This window comes from Amia ocellicauda, chromosome 19, assembly GCF_036373705.1.
Source record: "Amia ocellicauda isolate fAmiCal2 chromosome 19, fAmiCal2.hap1, whole genome shotgun sequence".
Classification (NCBI taxonomy): Eukaryota; Metazoa; Chordata; class Actinopteri; order Amiiformes; family Amiidae; genus Amia; species Amia ocellicauda.
The window spans coordinates 24,257,413-24,273,039 of record NC_089868.1 but is presented as its reverse complement, the minus strand read 5'-3'; the positions used below and the strand labels follow the sequence as shown (position 1 = coordinate 24,273,039).

The window sequence follows — 15,627 nt, the reverse complement described above, 5'->3', positions numbered from 1 at the left end:
CTGGAGATATTTTTAAGACACAGAGGCATCACATTTTACTTGAAAAGCAAAACTGATTTTGCAGGTTGATATGGAAGGGTCATCTTGACAGTGTCATTCTCAGGACAGCAGGGTTAGGGAAACAAAATAAACAAAACAAAACATGGCAAAATGTCTTGCCTCATCAAAGATTTGCTCACCTTTTGAAAATAACTAGACTAATGTGACAGAGTAGACCTTAATAACTGCTGTTGACACAAAAACTGGGCAGACAAGAACATTCATTATAAAAACTACAATGGCAATGTTGTATTGCATAATTTGCTAAAGCACAGTTTCCTGAAAAGGGTTTGCAAATCTCCGTAAGTGCATTTGTACCTTAACATTGCTTTTAATGCGTCTGCAGAGCAGTGCTTTTGATTTGTGTTTACATGTTTTAAAAAAGAAAAGGTCACTGGAGATTAGACTAAAGGTGCTTCTTTGCCACATGCTTTCCAAAGGCAACCCCAGCCCCCCACCTTGATGCCACAAATAGCACCTAAAGCTGTGCTCTTCCTGTTTCCTCTGAAGGCTGTTACAACCATTCCTCACCGCAGAGGATCCTCCCTCGGCTTTGATGTACGTTTATGATCAAAAGACTTTTTCAGCACTGAATTTTATAGACTTGATATACAATTCTTTTCGTCCAAATGCAATCTGTCCTCGAAGAGGGAGAAGTCGCAGGGTCGAGAGTGTGCTGGAGGGGGGGCAAGGAAGTTGAAGGGGAAAGTGTGGACACTGTGTCAACACAGACTATCCGTCTGAGGTGGGTATTGGGGGTGGGGATGGGGGGTCGGTGCTGCACAGACACAGCCTATTGTCCTAAAAGGCTTTTGTTATTCAACACTAATAAGTTGCAGTGCTTTGTTGTTGTTATTTGTGGTTATTAGAGAAATGCTTGAAGTTCATCATGTCCTTTCAGATGATCTATTCAGAGCACAGTACACACCCACAATGTTTCTTTTCAAAGTAAACAGAAAAGGCAATCCATGGATAGAAAATTACATATCTAAAAAAACGTCTATGCATTTGAATTTGTAAAGATTATTATTATTATTATTATTATTATTATTATTATTATTATTATTATTATTATTATTTATGTATTTATGTATGCATTTATTTATTTATTTATTTATTTATTAGCACACACCCTTGTCCAGGTGTCAGAGCAATACAAAGTGCAATAATACAGTGCAATATAGTACAATACAATAATACAGTGCAGTTCAGGCATAATACATCTTACATATGTAGAATTTAGAAGTGTATGGGAGATACAGTGAGCACTATATAAGGTCTTACATCCTAGATTGTAAAAACTGATGAATGCAGACAAGATGGTAAGTCAAAGTTAAGAAATAAGGGAAAGGGAGCATAGGGGAAAGCATAGGGGAAATATATAAAATGTTCCTCTTGTTAATAACAATGATTATAAATGATCAATCTGCGGCTGAAAAATATATGCAGCTGCCTGCACTGTTTTTGCAGATGGTAACATGAAGGGCACGAGGAAGGTTAGATACCTCTAATCTCTCATTACTGTATTTAAATAACAATAAACACACTGCTTTATCTTTATGATTGACTTTACCAGCCTACTTCAATGAGCGCGACATAGGTTTCCCTGCAGTAACAAAACTACAAATTTGTAAGTTAATAATAATAATATTGCATTGCAATCTTTGTATTGTTACCCCAAAGAGTCAACCACAGTTAACCACAGTAAATACATAACCTATATTATAACCTTAAAAGGAAAAGAAGTGGGCAAATGTCATATAAAACTTGTGTTTGAGTGCTTATTTAATTAAATGAAGTACTTACTTTAATGAAAGTTAATTACATTTGTGAAAAATAATGGATTTTTAACATTTCATACCATGGAGTGTTTGTTTTTGTAGTAGGTTTAACATGAACTCGATATGGACTCAAAGTGTGCAGTTTGATTTGGGCAGCAGTCTGTGTTTTGAAACATTGGGGGGGTGGGGGAAAGCATGTCTCCAATTTGTGAGAAAGTTTGTATTAAATTCCCATTTCCCCCCATTGTAAAACGAGCTGGCATGCGTCCACACGCACTGCAGCACACAGACCGGGCGATTACTGCGGCAGCTTTATCACCCAGAGGCACCCTGGGAATCAGGCCTGTTTAATGCTCCCTCAGTCTGCGTAGGAAATGTAACCATTGCTTTCTCTTAATCATTGAGCCTCGATAACACTTAATCCTAATGGGAGTTTATTATGGGCAGGAGGGGAACTCTCGAGGCGTTCACCCTCAGTAGTAGCAAAACAAGTGAAATAAGTATATATTTATCGCATCTCTGGAGTGGATGGATTTGTTATTGACAGTGCATGGAGGGAAATATTGTTGTTTTAAATTAAGGCTTCAGTGCATTCAAATAGTCTGTGGAGGTGCACAGCGGAGGAGGGGATGGTGGATTGTGTGACTAGTTTAAAAAAAGTAATAAAACACCACTTTTTTCCCCTAAAACTTTCCACTATGCTTATGGAATTATCCATTGACCAACTGTATGGGGTGTAAAAGCCATCCGGTCCAGTGTGTGAAATAACAAACAAATCTGTCCGTGAAGATGAAGACATCTTTCTCACTTCCTCCTGTCAGCTCAGATCACACTGAGAGCATCCTTAGGATAAACACTTCACCCACAGCCGGCCCTGGGAGCCCTGAGGACCACACTGAGGAGGATACGGGGTTGGAGGAGGAGAGGAGAGAGAGCCCAGTGCCCAGAGAGTCTTCAAAGCAGGATTTCCTTTTGATATCTCCGCTGTCAGGGCGCACAATCACTGACAGACATACCAAACGCTTCAGGGACAGAAGAAGCCTCCTTGTGTATAGAGAGATGCCCAACACATTGACAGAGTGTCACTTCTTTGCGGCTAACACATGTCAGAAGTTAGCATAAACGTTTACAGGATCATCATGTGCTTTCCTCTTGATGTTTCTTTGTTATAGAAACTAAAGAGACTGTCGGTTCCCTCAGATATTTGGCAACCTTGGAGGAATGCACACCCCCAATATGAAACTTATGGTAAACTACGGAGAGAATAGAGATGTGATTAACCAGGCTAACACTTAACATGTATGCAGAAGCAGAAGTAAAAACCTCAGGGCCCGGACAGGAAAACCGTTGAAGAACACAGAGGAACAATGCGATTGGCCTTTGCAATCTATTAATGGATCCACCCTAAAAGAAAGACTCCCACAATTCGGACCAGATTGTCGATCTCGACCTGCTGGTTCCAAGTCCATTTTCACAGAGGAAGTAGAGAATACTAATGCATATTTTGATATATATATAATTGGACCATATCCTATATCCACATATTTTAATGCCCCAATGCTTTAATGCTCCTCACCAGGAGAAGCGGATGAGAAACACATTTTAATGTCTGATTACGGCTCATTTCCTGTTCTGGCACAACACAGAATGTGGCAGCCGTCGAGCCCTGGTGGTGGACGATATTTATATCCTATATGATGCCTCTCTATTGTGTTCATCTCAGATAATTGTGAGCCAGTCATCAATAGTCTATTCATATTTCAGGAATGTGTTGAGAATCCAGCACAGGGACATGTATCATTTCCTTTGGCCATTCCCATGAGGTCCAGGCAAGAACGACACACACACACACACACACACAAAATATAAATGAAAGAATAGCAATGAGACTATTTCTCCAATAACTGAATGGTTTGGTTTAATTCAAATAAAGAAATGAATGGAACTGGGAAGAGAAAAATAAACAGTGGTATAGGTATATTTAATAGTATTCCCAGGGAGATGGTTTCCATGTTTATCTGCAGTCATGCTGGGTGACAGCTGAGAGGAAATCCTCAGTGGTGTCTGCAGTGTAACCATCACAATATGATCTTTCCAATGGTCACTTTATCCCTCCATTGGAAAGAAAACATCCCAGCGGGCCGGACACACACACAGCTGGACCAGTGAGGAGGGGCAGGGGCACGGTTTCTAATACAAGCATTGGACTTCATGACAGACAGGCCAAGTGTGCCACTGATCGATCTGTGCTCTTTAATAATTGAAAGTAAGTAACACAAGAGTTTTCCCAAGGCTGACTTCCGCCCACCCAAGCATAAGTATCGGGTAGCAAACTCGCCTTCCCAGCATTCATTGCGTTGCCTCTCTCCTCCACCCCAAACACCGCCTTTGTTCCTTGGCTCAAGTCATCCCTAGCTTGGGGGGGTTTCGAGGCTTCATCCTTCCTGGACAGGTCATCGTTCCCTCAGTAAAGCCAGTCTAGGCCACAATACACCCAGTTTACCACGTTTTCTGGGGAACCTTTTTGTTATTATTCTGAAAGTCTATAAATTGTATTATTTTACGTGTTTATTGAGGGGTTTTATTCCCTTGTTTCCCAGCAAAGCTCAAAATGGTGATCTTTCTTATGATGCTGTAAAGTTCTTCAGTTTTATAATTACAGGTCCATAAATCCCCTGGTTGAGATCATGATTTAACAGACATGCATAAGCACAGTTTCAGCATGTCCAACCAACAACAACATCATATAAGGAATATGCAAACAAAGCAGGTTTTAACAGAAAAAATGATCACACACTTCTGCTTTTGATCAGCCTGAGTTTATAATTGGGTCAAGAAGTCGTTCTGTGTCCAGGACAGATGTCAGATTCACAGATGGTGCTGTGGTTATATATATTTAAGAATAGATCAGTAGCCTGTCAGTTAAGACAATGGGAAAGTATGTGTTTTGGAGTAAATGAGTAATGTGCTCTGCATGTATGTTGGGATTGTACTGCCTGTACAATCTGTACAACATACAGTGACCAGGGATAGGGATTAAGGTTGTAAAGCAGAATTAAACTTATTTCTGATTATAGTTTTGAATCTTAATTCTGCATTGTGACTCTCCATGGACACTGTTTCTAACGGCTGATCTTACTGCTGCCACAGCTGTAACGTTGTTGTTCTTGTCTTTGTTGTTGTCCCTCACAGTTCTTCTCACTTTGTGTCACACACCCAGGGCTGGGGGAGAGGTTTCCTCTCAATCCAGGTCTGCACAGCCTTTGTCAATTTAATTTTAGCCACAGGGCGGACATTATAATTAAAGGTGTGCTAAAGCTGCAGCTCTACTTCTAAAGAATATTAGCAAGAGCAGTAGTTAACGGTGCCAAAAAAACAACAGCATATTCTTCTTGTTCTTGTTCTTGTCCTCTCATGGTGATTGCACTGGTGGAGGTTGTTGTTGTTCAGCCCAGTGTGTGTGTGTGTGTGTGTGTGTGTGTGTGTGAGTCTGTCTGTGGAGAATGGTCCTGGACAGGAATTCCTGTTGCTGGAGTTTCTATCTGACCAGGAAATGGCTCGAGCTGGAATCAAACACAGGCCTGGCAGAGACAGGAAAGCATGTGGCCCCCTGTCTGCAGAGTGTTTGCACAGCCTGGGACTGGGTTCCCATGAACCTGGGTGGAAAACAGCTGGGATTGGGGAGAACTGCTCTCAGCTCAACACCCATTAACCCAGAAAGAAGCTAAACGTTCTGTCCGTACTGCCGCTGGGACGGATGAAAGTGAGAGTGCTGTTTTCAAAGCTGCTTTTGACAGTAGTTTTGGGACTTTACTATCTATGTAATTGTAGCTCCTAACACTAGTTAGCTGCCACTGTTTTGAATATATGACCCATTTATACATATAGTTTAAATCCCCACCTCTACTGCCAATAGAAATGCAAACTCACATGACAAATGGAAATTGGGCTTCAACGCAAGGTCTTCGTCATCATCGCAGTCCGAGTCTACGCCCCGACCCGCATTCAAGAGATTCCTGTGACGGCAAAAGCATGACGCGAAAAATGACTACTGCTATTCAAAATCACGAAAGGCATCGACCACATCAAACCAGAGGAGCTTTTCCAGATCAGCAGGGACACACGCACCCGGGGACACACATGGAAATTGGGCTTCAAGGCATTCAAGACAGAAAACAGGAGACACTTCTTCACACAGAGAGGCGTCACAATCTGAACAAACTCCCCAGCGATGTGGCTGAAGAGACAATTTGGGAACATTCAAAAACAGACTGGATAGGATCCTTGATCACTTAGTTATTAATGGACACCAAACGAGGATGATGGGGCGAATGGGCTCCTCTCGATTGGACACTTTCTTATGTTCTTATGTTCTTATGTTCTAACCCCAACCCCAGCCCCAGCCGAATTGTACTTTGGAATTAAGTTTAAGGCTCAGACTAGGCTTCGGCCTTGTGTTGCAGTAAGATGAAGGGTAGTTGACTTGGTCCACTTAGACTTTGGTGAGTCTAGGGTTTGCAAACCTACAGGGTCAACTCCAGCAGGGTCAGTGTTGGTTTAGAATATGTGTTGGGTTTGGGTTCTGACAAGTCTTAGGGCTCTTGCCCAGTCTGAGCTCCTTCGGTTTCAGTTTAAATCCCAACACTTCTGCGTAGTATCAGTGACAAGGTGAATAAGACACATCTCTATGATATCTGATCTGATCTGATATGGCTGCACTCAGCACAATCGCAGTCGCGCGATTAAGAACTTGCTTTCTCTATCTGCAGCCCTGCTGTATAATCCAGTAATTAATGTGTTGTGCTGTGTTGTGTGTTTTCTATTATTTCCCCAAATAGCATGAAGCTGCCCCATCTGTCCACTCTGCAACCTTGACCTACTGGAGAATGTGAGATAAACAGAGGCCCCTGTCACCGTGGGAGGAGGGGCCCCCTTTTAAACGACTCTATTGATTGGCTTCTTTCCTCTCTGCACCTGTGGCTCCTCCCCCCACTCAACGAATGGCTCCCGAGGTGCCGGTGATCACCGCGCCACGCCGAGTTCACACCAGAGCCGCCACACTCGCTGAGAGGGCGAGGAAACGAACCTATTGTTTTCAGGGGTCATATCTCACTTCCTGCAAGCAGAGCAAAAGCCTGTTTACTCACTTTGGGATGACCATTTCCAAAACAATACAGTTTTCTAGCTGTTGTTTTTTAAGTCGATACAACTATTGCAGTAGAGTTGACGACAATGGGGGGAAAAGTTTCCTGCATCTAAATTTAATTCTTCTGAAACTGCTCCTGAATGTTAGAGAAGATCTTGCAGGAGGGACTAGATGTGACAAATCCCGTCTCAGCCTTGTATGTTCTGCGTGTTTGATATGTAGGAATAATCATGTGCACTTGCCTGCTAATGAAACTTTGAGTCAGAAAGAGTTATTTATATTTTGAGTGACGCAGAGCTTGTTTACCCCCTTTCAAGTTGCTATTGCTTTTCAAAATGCTGCTGCTGAAAATCAGTACAGATGTTTCCCAGAAGGGGTCAATTAATTAAATAATAATATTGACAGAGATTCCCAAAGAACACAACATTTAGAGAATATGCTCACAATGTAAGTGTGTTGCAATACTACTACTATACTAATACAACTACTACTACTCCTATTTACAAGGCAAAACCTGCTCTGTTGGGTTTGGTTGCCACATGACATTGTATTTACTCAAGCCTTCTCCTGCAGGCCTGTGATTGGATTAACACAAAGAAGCCGAGGGCAACGGAGACGGCAAATGCAGTCGCTCATGTAGTTACTCATTAACCGGGTCTTGGGGTGATGGTTTAGAATTACGCTGCCTGTAACCTTTGCACAACCAGAGTCCATTTTATTTGCACACATAAAAAAAAAAAGAAAGACAGCGACAGAACATCACCTGAGAACGGGGAGACGGACACACGCTCTCTCTCCTCAGTAGGGACCTCAAGCCCAGGATAAAGACAAGTAAGTCACCGGTGGCGTTTATTTATTTATTCTAATAATCCAGGAACAGGTGCTTTTCTACGATGTGTGCTTTAATTTGAATCATATGACACCTCGGATCACATGAGCACCATGAACGAACACCAGATCCAGCCAGATATATATCGGCCTTTTCTCATGCAGACTCTTGTCGTAAGATACATGAACTCTTTTACAATCCAGTGAACAGTTACCAACACTGGATTTAAAGGCATTGTACACAATTGAAACACCAATGTCTATTTCCTCCAAGGCCAACCAAACAGGTAAAATGTCAACAGTAGTGATTTTGAAGGACGTTGAGTAGCTGCTGATGAATTCAGAACTGCATTAAAAAATGAAGTATGTTTAGATCTTGATTAGATACAACATAAACAGGTGTATCTCTGTAAAAAACAAATATATATATAGAAAGTATTTTATTATGGAAGTATGAATATGATTGATTTATTGATTTATTGATTAGGGTGTGTGCATGCATACCAATCTGTGTGTGTGTGTGTGTATTTCCATAGCTTCCTTTGTGTCTTTACTTGAGGCACTATAGACTTCATTAGGTAGAATCAGAACTATACAAACCCTTCAGCACAACTTTTTCTGTAAAGAGAAGCAAACACAATTTTCTGGACTCGTCATCTGTCCTACCAATCCACTTCATTGCTGCCTGAAGCTGTCAGGCTGTCTGTGTCTCTCTCCTGTCTCGGTGGCGGCAGGCCTGATCCTCAGACAGATGGGCCGCCACTGCGAGTCTCGTTTCCAGTGAGACCCGTGACTCACTCCAGCCTCTGTTTCATCCATCTTCACCAAAAGGGAAGGTTAATCACGATGATTTTACAGTCTCCCTCCTTTTTGTTTCTTGTGCACTCTGTGTAATAATGCAATGATGATGACATAACAGAGTTGAGTGTGGGCTGGGTGTTGCAATCAGATTTTAATGACTGTTAAAAGCACTGGAAGCTCTTCTCCATTATGTGAGTGCCGCAGGAGTCTTTTAAAATGGTCACAATCCTGACGGTTATGGAGTGGCCCACGGTTCTGTGACATCACTGACTGAGAATAAAATTTTAAACTTTACTGGGGTATGTCGATACACAGGTGCCAAACATATTTATTTATTACATTATTTTATTTTGTTCAGACATGGTGATCTTCTTATGGGGGGGCTTGTGCTTTCTTCATATTAAATTGTTGTTTTCTGACCCAGATTTCACTTCATATTTTGCAATATCAGACAATTTGATAAGTAAGACAAACACTGCCTATTAAGATATGCAGTTAGAAATATAAAACATTAAGTTAGGTCCATAAATATTTGGACAGTGACACAATTGTCATCAATTTGTCCCTGTACGCCACCACAATGAATTGGAAAGGAAAATTGGGTGAACGGTGTAGGAATTACACCCATTTTTATGTGTGGTCCCCCCAAGTTTAGGGGCTCAAAAGTATTACAATAATCATGAATTAAATTGTGAGTTTCAATACTTGGTTGCAAATCCTTTGCAGTCAATGACTGCCTGAAGTCTGAACCCATAGACATCAGCAGATGCTGGGTTTCTTCCCTGGTGATGCTCTGCCAGGCCTGCACTGCAGTGTCTTTAGTTCCTGCTTGTTCTTGGGGCATTTTGCCTTCAGTTTTGCAACCAAGTATTGAAACTCACAATTTAATGCATGATTATGTCCAATTTGTCTAATTGCTCTTGAGCCCCTAAAACTGGGGGGACCACATATTAAAATGAGTGTAGTTCCTAAACTGTTCACCCAGTTTGGATGTAACTACCCTCAAATTAAAGTCTACACTTAAAACGCCATTGTGGTGGCTTACAGAGCCAAAATGATGCCAATTGTGCCACTGTCCAAATATTTATGGACCTAACTGTATATCAGAATCATTGAGATGAGGTCGTCCATACAGTGCTCTTGGGGTGGATGCAGTAGGTTGTTTGTGTACTTGTGTACCCCATAAAGTAGTTACAAACAGTTAGTTGTAGTTAAAAAAAAAAACATTAAAAACATATAATTTAAGTTTGCTTTTAATGTTCCAGCAATATTAGAATTCACCCAACTTCTCCAGATTGAATTGGTAACTCCATGCACACCAAAGAAAGTATCACTTAAGCATGGGGATATTGAGTCTGGTGGCCATCTTTGCTTCCATACTCCACATCTTGTAAGGGAATCATTTGTTTCTTCGTTTTTTAACTCTTTTTTTAATGTGGCATATTTAGCCTAGCATTGTCCTGTGTGAAAACTCAGCCACTTGCGACCTAATCGAGCTCCTGCATCTAACCTATGAGGGAAGTTCAGGGGAGGTTTCCCGGGAGGTTATGGGGCAGTTTCCTCCAACCCCCACTAATACCAATGCCTCACGAAGGGGCCATGTGGAGCAAGTCATCAAGAGGTCAGTGCAAGGCCACTTCGTTCAAGCGATTCCGGTCCTCCAGTCCCCCCAGTAGGAAAACACTGGGGCCCCACTGGCCGAGCGCCACACGGGCCCTTCTCAAGTCACTCCTGACAGAGAACAAAGCCACAGAGGGGAACTGGCCTGGGAGAAACTCAGCACTTTTCTCACAAAGGACCCCCTTCTCTCCCCTCAGACCCTGTTGTTGTTCTTTTCTTTTCTTTTTTTATTCCGAGCACTAAGACAGGAAGAGATAAAGACGGCCTCTGGAGTGTGTTTATGGCCAGCGGTGCACAATTCAATAGCTGGAGAAGGCAAGGGGAAGAGGTCTCACAGCAGACCTGCCCACTGAGAAACTGTGCTGCCGTGCCAGCAGGGTCTGTGAGCTAGAAATCCCACAATTAAAACAAACCCCAAGCTGTGTATTTCAAATGTAGTGGGTTGAGAATAAAGAATAAGACTTTTTTCTGGTCAGTTGTGTATAAGCTATAACATCATGAACATAGCTCTGTGGATCCTTACACCCATATTAATAAATGGATGACAAAGCTTTGTTTATTTATTTTTCTCTATGTCTTTGTATTTAAAAAAGCAACAAAACAAACAAACAAAACAAAACAAAACCATTCCTTTCCACAGAAAACCAGGAGGTATGGGGTCCTCAGGCTGCAGTCTTCTGTGTTTCTGGGGGACGATTATTGCTGCGACACACGCTGTCGGCCCATGTCTTGTCTCTGAGGAAGTGAGTACTCCTGCAAATGAATGGCAAAGATCTAGACACTCCATGTCACTCACTAGTGAAGGCCATACCTCAACTAGTGGTGAATCAACCGTCCTTGACTTTGCACATCGGTGGTATCATTCATTTTCCAATCTCCTAGAAACCATTGACTGATCTTGTGTGTGCTGCCAGGCCCGTGTCAACATGTCAACAGTTGTGGTCTGTTTGACAGTGGAAGCACATCCTGTTTGTGAACATCAGAGTCATTTTCCTGTTTACTTCATCAATTGGATTCTTGTCTTGTTAATACAACACTGTTTTTATACATATATATATACACAAGATTAGAATAATGGGGTAAATTCTTCTGGATGGTTCTTTTGGTAGCTTTAGGTGGAATTTAAGTACCCATTTGAAAGAACAGGAATAGTTCAATAGAGGACAGAAATACCTACAATGGTGCAGTGCAGTTTGTCCAGCCTGAGATACATCAGCTTGCATAGCTCTGCCACCTTATGGTTATGATAGTTAAAAGCAGTCAATGTAGGAACTGTGAAAGCCCGTCCTTGCGTGTTTCCCTGAAGCCACGTCTGTTCTTATAACATTTTAAACCGTATGAGGTGACGAAGCAAGATTGTATTCACTATACAGTCAGTCTTTTGTTTCTGGTTCATTTGCAGGGCCTACTTTGCCTTTTCAGTCTTAAAACAACACAATTTAGTGTCTCTTCCATGAGGGACAACATCAGCATAACCCTGTGGCACTGTAAACCAAGCCTAGTGTCTTATAACTGTGTTTATAGAGTCTCTCTTTCAAAAAGCTTTAAATAAACTTAACTAGTTTTGTCATCTTTTTGCAAGCAGGTATTCAACTGCAGTCAGAAGAATCTCAGACTGATCCCACCAGAGATCTATGACAATGTGACCATCCTGGACTTATCTCAAAATGCCCTGAACCTCTCGGACCAGAGGAACCTACAGCAGCTTCAGAGGTTTCGCTCCCTGGTCTTTCTGAACCTTTCAGGTAACTTCCTCCCCCTGCTGGAGAGAGAGACTTTCGACAGCCTTCGAAATCTACACGTTCTGGACCTCAGCGGCTGCCACCTGGGAGAAATAAAGGCTGGAGCTTTCCGGGGCCTCCCCAAATTACAGACCCTCAACCTGAGCAATAACAAACTGTGGGGCCCCTTGCCCTCCGCCCTCAGCGACCTCAGCGCCTTGTCCCTGCTGGATCTCCGCTACAACAGGATAGTCCTGTCCGAGCTGCCATCTTTGGAGTGGCTGAAGGGAGTGAGGAACGTGCTGGGGCCGGGCGTCCCTTCAGATGGCATCCTTCTCAGACCAGGAAATAAATCAGAAGGTAGGTATTTTACTCCAATTCATAATACGGAGATGAGTGTGAAGGCGTGCCCGAATTGGCCACAGGTAGGGGATCTCTGGGGACAAGAGAGTAAACCCAAAGCTTCTACCTCCTGGTTGGTTGTTCTAGAGCAAAAAGCAGGAAAACAATGTGAGACTTTCGCTTTGTGTTTCCTGCCAGTGCCTTGGCCACAGATGAGGGATGGCAAGAGGAAGCTGCTGGTGAAACTCACAGCGGAGCAACAGACCACCAGCCCAGCGAATAGCAGTAAGAAATCAGTTTCTTGGTTCTATCGCAGACTGAAAAGGCGGGGACAGTGCACAGTTTAGGTCACTGTTTCTAATGATACTACTTCTTCCATGGGTTTGTGGATTCTCCGTTAACTATGAGGACCACAATAGCAACACCTGACTTAAAAATAAGCACATAAGTCTCTCTCTAAAATTTGGATTGCTTATGCTTTAACTCTCCCATGACCATCTATCTGATCTTGCATTTGGACATTGGCGTAGTTAGGGTTATGAACTGGGTAAAAGACCCAGAAAGCGGGGTTAGATGAACAGGTGGAGTGTTGTAAGATGAGGGAAGGCAGGAATGGGCCAGAAAAGGTGTTGAAAGCATAGTGGGTACTTTTTGTCCCAGCAGCCAAACAAGAGACACAGAATCCTCCTGAGGGGTCCAAGGGTGGGCACACCTGGCAGTACCTGGTGGCCGTGCTGGTGTCGGCGATCTCCGTGTCCGTCCTCATTGCCCTGGCTGTGAAGTTCAAGATCTTTCACCGCTATCTGAGCAGCTACCGTCACAGCCCACTGTCCGAGGCCGACACGGCCAGCCACTGTGACCCCGAGAGCCTGGAGGTGGGTCAGGGCGGGACGGGCAGTTGGCACCGGAGCCCTGCCCCCTGCGAGCTGGAGGACGATGACGGCTTCATCGAGGACAACTACATCCAGGCCAGCGAAAGGGAGAGGGCGGAGAGGGGGATGCAGGAGGTGCAGGGGGAGGAGGAGGAGGAGGAGGAAGAGGAGGATGACCAGTTTTCGATCGCATAAAGAGAGGCCGCATTGGTCCCGGTGGCAGCCAGAAAATGCTATCTTTTTCTTTTGTACCTTTCTTTCTTTCAGTCAATTCGAAGCCAAGGGCAAACGTCACAGTCAAAGTGTCAGCCACTGCACCGGCAACTTTATATTCATTTTCCCCAGATGGTATCGCCGAGCGAGTCGAGATACGGCTTCCCTGGTTCCCTCTGCAGACAATGGCTCCTCGCTCTGCTCTCATGAACTGGCCTCTTTAGACTGAAGACACATAGACAGGGGTCCCACTTTTTAGTTTTTAGTTTTTAAAGTTTGAACAGCCGACTTTCAGAAGCTGGAATACACCATCTAATCGTCTGTTAGATCACTCTGAATGGAAACAATCGCTTTTTAAAAGGGCTGAATAAATACATTTGGATGATGGACACCTAATGCAATGCATATGCATGGTGTGCTTCACTGGTTTCAATCAATTTAATATTCTTTTCACTCTGTAGGAATTATTTTATGGTTGGCCGCCTGTTTTGAGTTACTTTCACAGTTTATAGGACAATTTCAGAGTCATTTACCATGTATTTTATCAATGTTGTCCTCATTGAAAGCATGCTGAATAACTCATGAAAGGAATTCACCAATATCCCAATATCACTCCATAACTCCTCGGATAATATCTTTAATTGGCACAGAGGGTGTTCATTTTGCAGCTGTGTGTGTGTATATACTGTATATATATTTTTTTTTCTTTCAAGGATGACACGTAAAATATTGTGGCTATAATTATCCTGCACTTTTCACACTCCAGTCCTCAGCAGAAGAAAACAGTAAACTACAGGAAACCAGTGTTTCCCGACTACAGTGCTTGTAAGACACTGTGGCTTTCCATCCTGATGTACTTTCAAATATATATCTGTAATTTTGAATTATTAACCCACACACACACCACAAACAGGCCTATTTTATATTTCGAATGGTTGTATTTTTAAGTGAATTATGTTATAAACTCAGTTCAGCTTTCATGGTTCTTGTTTAAAAAGAAAATGGGATACTTATGGAAATGTATATGCTTTAACTAGTGTTAGTTACAGGAAAGGTACAGCTGTTTAGGTCTATTTAAAAGGTTGTAATTAAGTGAATAGTATATGCCGTACATTGTACTACGACCTTGAAAGTCAGTGTGATTCTCTCAAAAACGGACGCAAGCAGAAGTCTTTAATTATCTGTGTGTGCACAATGTGAAAGGATTTGTTAAAATAGCGATCGCTATGTTTCTTCCACATGTTGTGTATTGTGTTGTTGTTCAAGGTTACTTGTTTTAAAAGGCAGTTCAGTAAAATCTCATGTTTCTGCAGTTTATAATACACTCCAAAATGATTAATGTAATGTTTCACCCTGACAGCTGAAAAACTGTAGCTACGGTGTATTGATTAAAAAAACAACAACAACAAGTACTGCAGTTCACTGGCTGTTGGGTCCTTGGTCTCAGTAAGTGTGTGAAGTTTGAGAGGTGGAAATGTCAATTTTTTAAATGTGTGTTACATATTTTGTCATCTTTTGTGATTGAACTAATATGATTTGCAATTTGACTATATACGTATGTTTACACAAATATCATTTTGTTTTCCTCCTAGGTTTAGTGTTTACACATAGATTGTTTTAGGTCAGAATGACTTCTTGTCAAAGGGTTTGGGGGTTATAATGTGAAAGACACACACACTGGCCACAGAATTAGAAACCTTGTCATGCGGTGGGTCCTGGCATTGCCCATTGTGTTCATGATGTTGTCACACGTTCATCAAATGAGGTACAAACACTGAGGTATGGAAGTGTGAGGAAGTGGGGGATGACCACAGATGTGTCTTTCGTCCACATAAACTGTGTGTTGTTAACCTAGAGCGCCACTTTTCCTTCATCATACCACCAGGGGGCGCCAAATCGCATTAATAGCCATGGGGGAAGCAACCTGACACACATACTGTGAATGCTAGTCCTTCACTGTGTTTGGTTATTGTCATGTTATAGTTAATACTAATTAAGTATGAGTCCGTTTCTAAGGTGCAGTTTAATCTTAGTTGCATATCTAAAAATATAAAATAACTCTGCCAGATTGTGTGTATGTGTGTGTAGTAGCTATGCAGTAAGTATATCACGTTCTTCTGTAATATTAAGACACAACATGGTTTCTTAATGCTTAAAAAATGTTTAATCTATCACTATAAGGCAACGTACTATGAAGTTTGTGAAATAGTTTATTATTATTATCATCATCACCATCCATATCATTATAATGAATGTTTAATGGT

General features: G+C 42.2%; 1 protein-coding gene across 3 annotated transcripts; it reads left to right on the top strand.

Annotated features, from left to right (window-relative positions):
- Positions 1 to 7,596: 7,596 nt before the first annotated feature.
- On the top strand, positions 7,597 to 14,780 carry c19h1orf210 (chromosome 19 C1orf210 homolog). Of its 3 annotated transcripts, none has more exons than XM_066692276.1 (5): positions 7,597 to 7,797; positions 10,856 to 10,958; positions 11,798 to 12,296; positions 12,477 to 12,563; positions 12,942 to 14,780. In XM_066692276.1, exons 2-5 carry the CDS (start codon positions 10,869 to 10,871, stop codon positions 13,343 to 13,345), a joined length of 1,080 nt encoding a protein of 359 aa, XP_066548373.1. In that variant the 5' UTR covers positions 7,597 to 7,797; positions 10,856 to 10,868; the 3' UTR covers positions 13,346 to 14,780. The 3 variants fall into 3 exon arrangements, with proteins under 3 accessions (XP_066548373.1, XP_066548371.1, XP_066548372.1); XM_066692274.1 differs by having other exon boundaries at positions 7,599 to 7,797; positions 12,939 to 14,780; XM_066692275.1 differs by having other exon boundaries at positions 7,606 to 7,797; positions 11,801 to 12,296; positions 12,939 to 14,780.
- Positions 14,781 to 15,627: the final 847 nt, after the last annotated feature.

Bases quoted from the DNA above. Each gene is read 5' to 3' on its own strand.
- c19h1orf210 (XM_066692274.1), top strand. From the start codon at position 10,869: ATGGGGTCCTCAGGCTGCAGTCTTCTGTGTTTCTGGGGGACGATTATT. The intron at 10,959-11,797 runs GTGAGTACTCCT...TCTTTTTGCAAG, and splicing joins CATGTCTTGTCTCTGAGGAA to CAGGTATTCAACTGCAGTCA. The intron at 12,297-12,476 runs GTAGGTATTTTA...GTTTCCTGCCAG, and splicing joins ACCAGGAAATAAATCAGAAG to TGCCTTGGCCACAGATGAGG.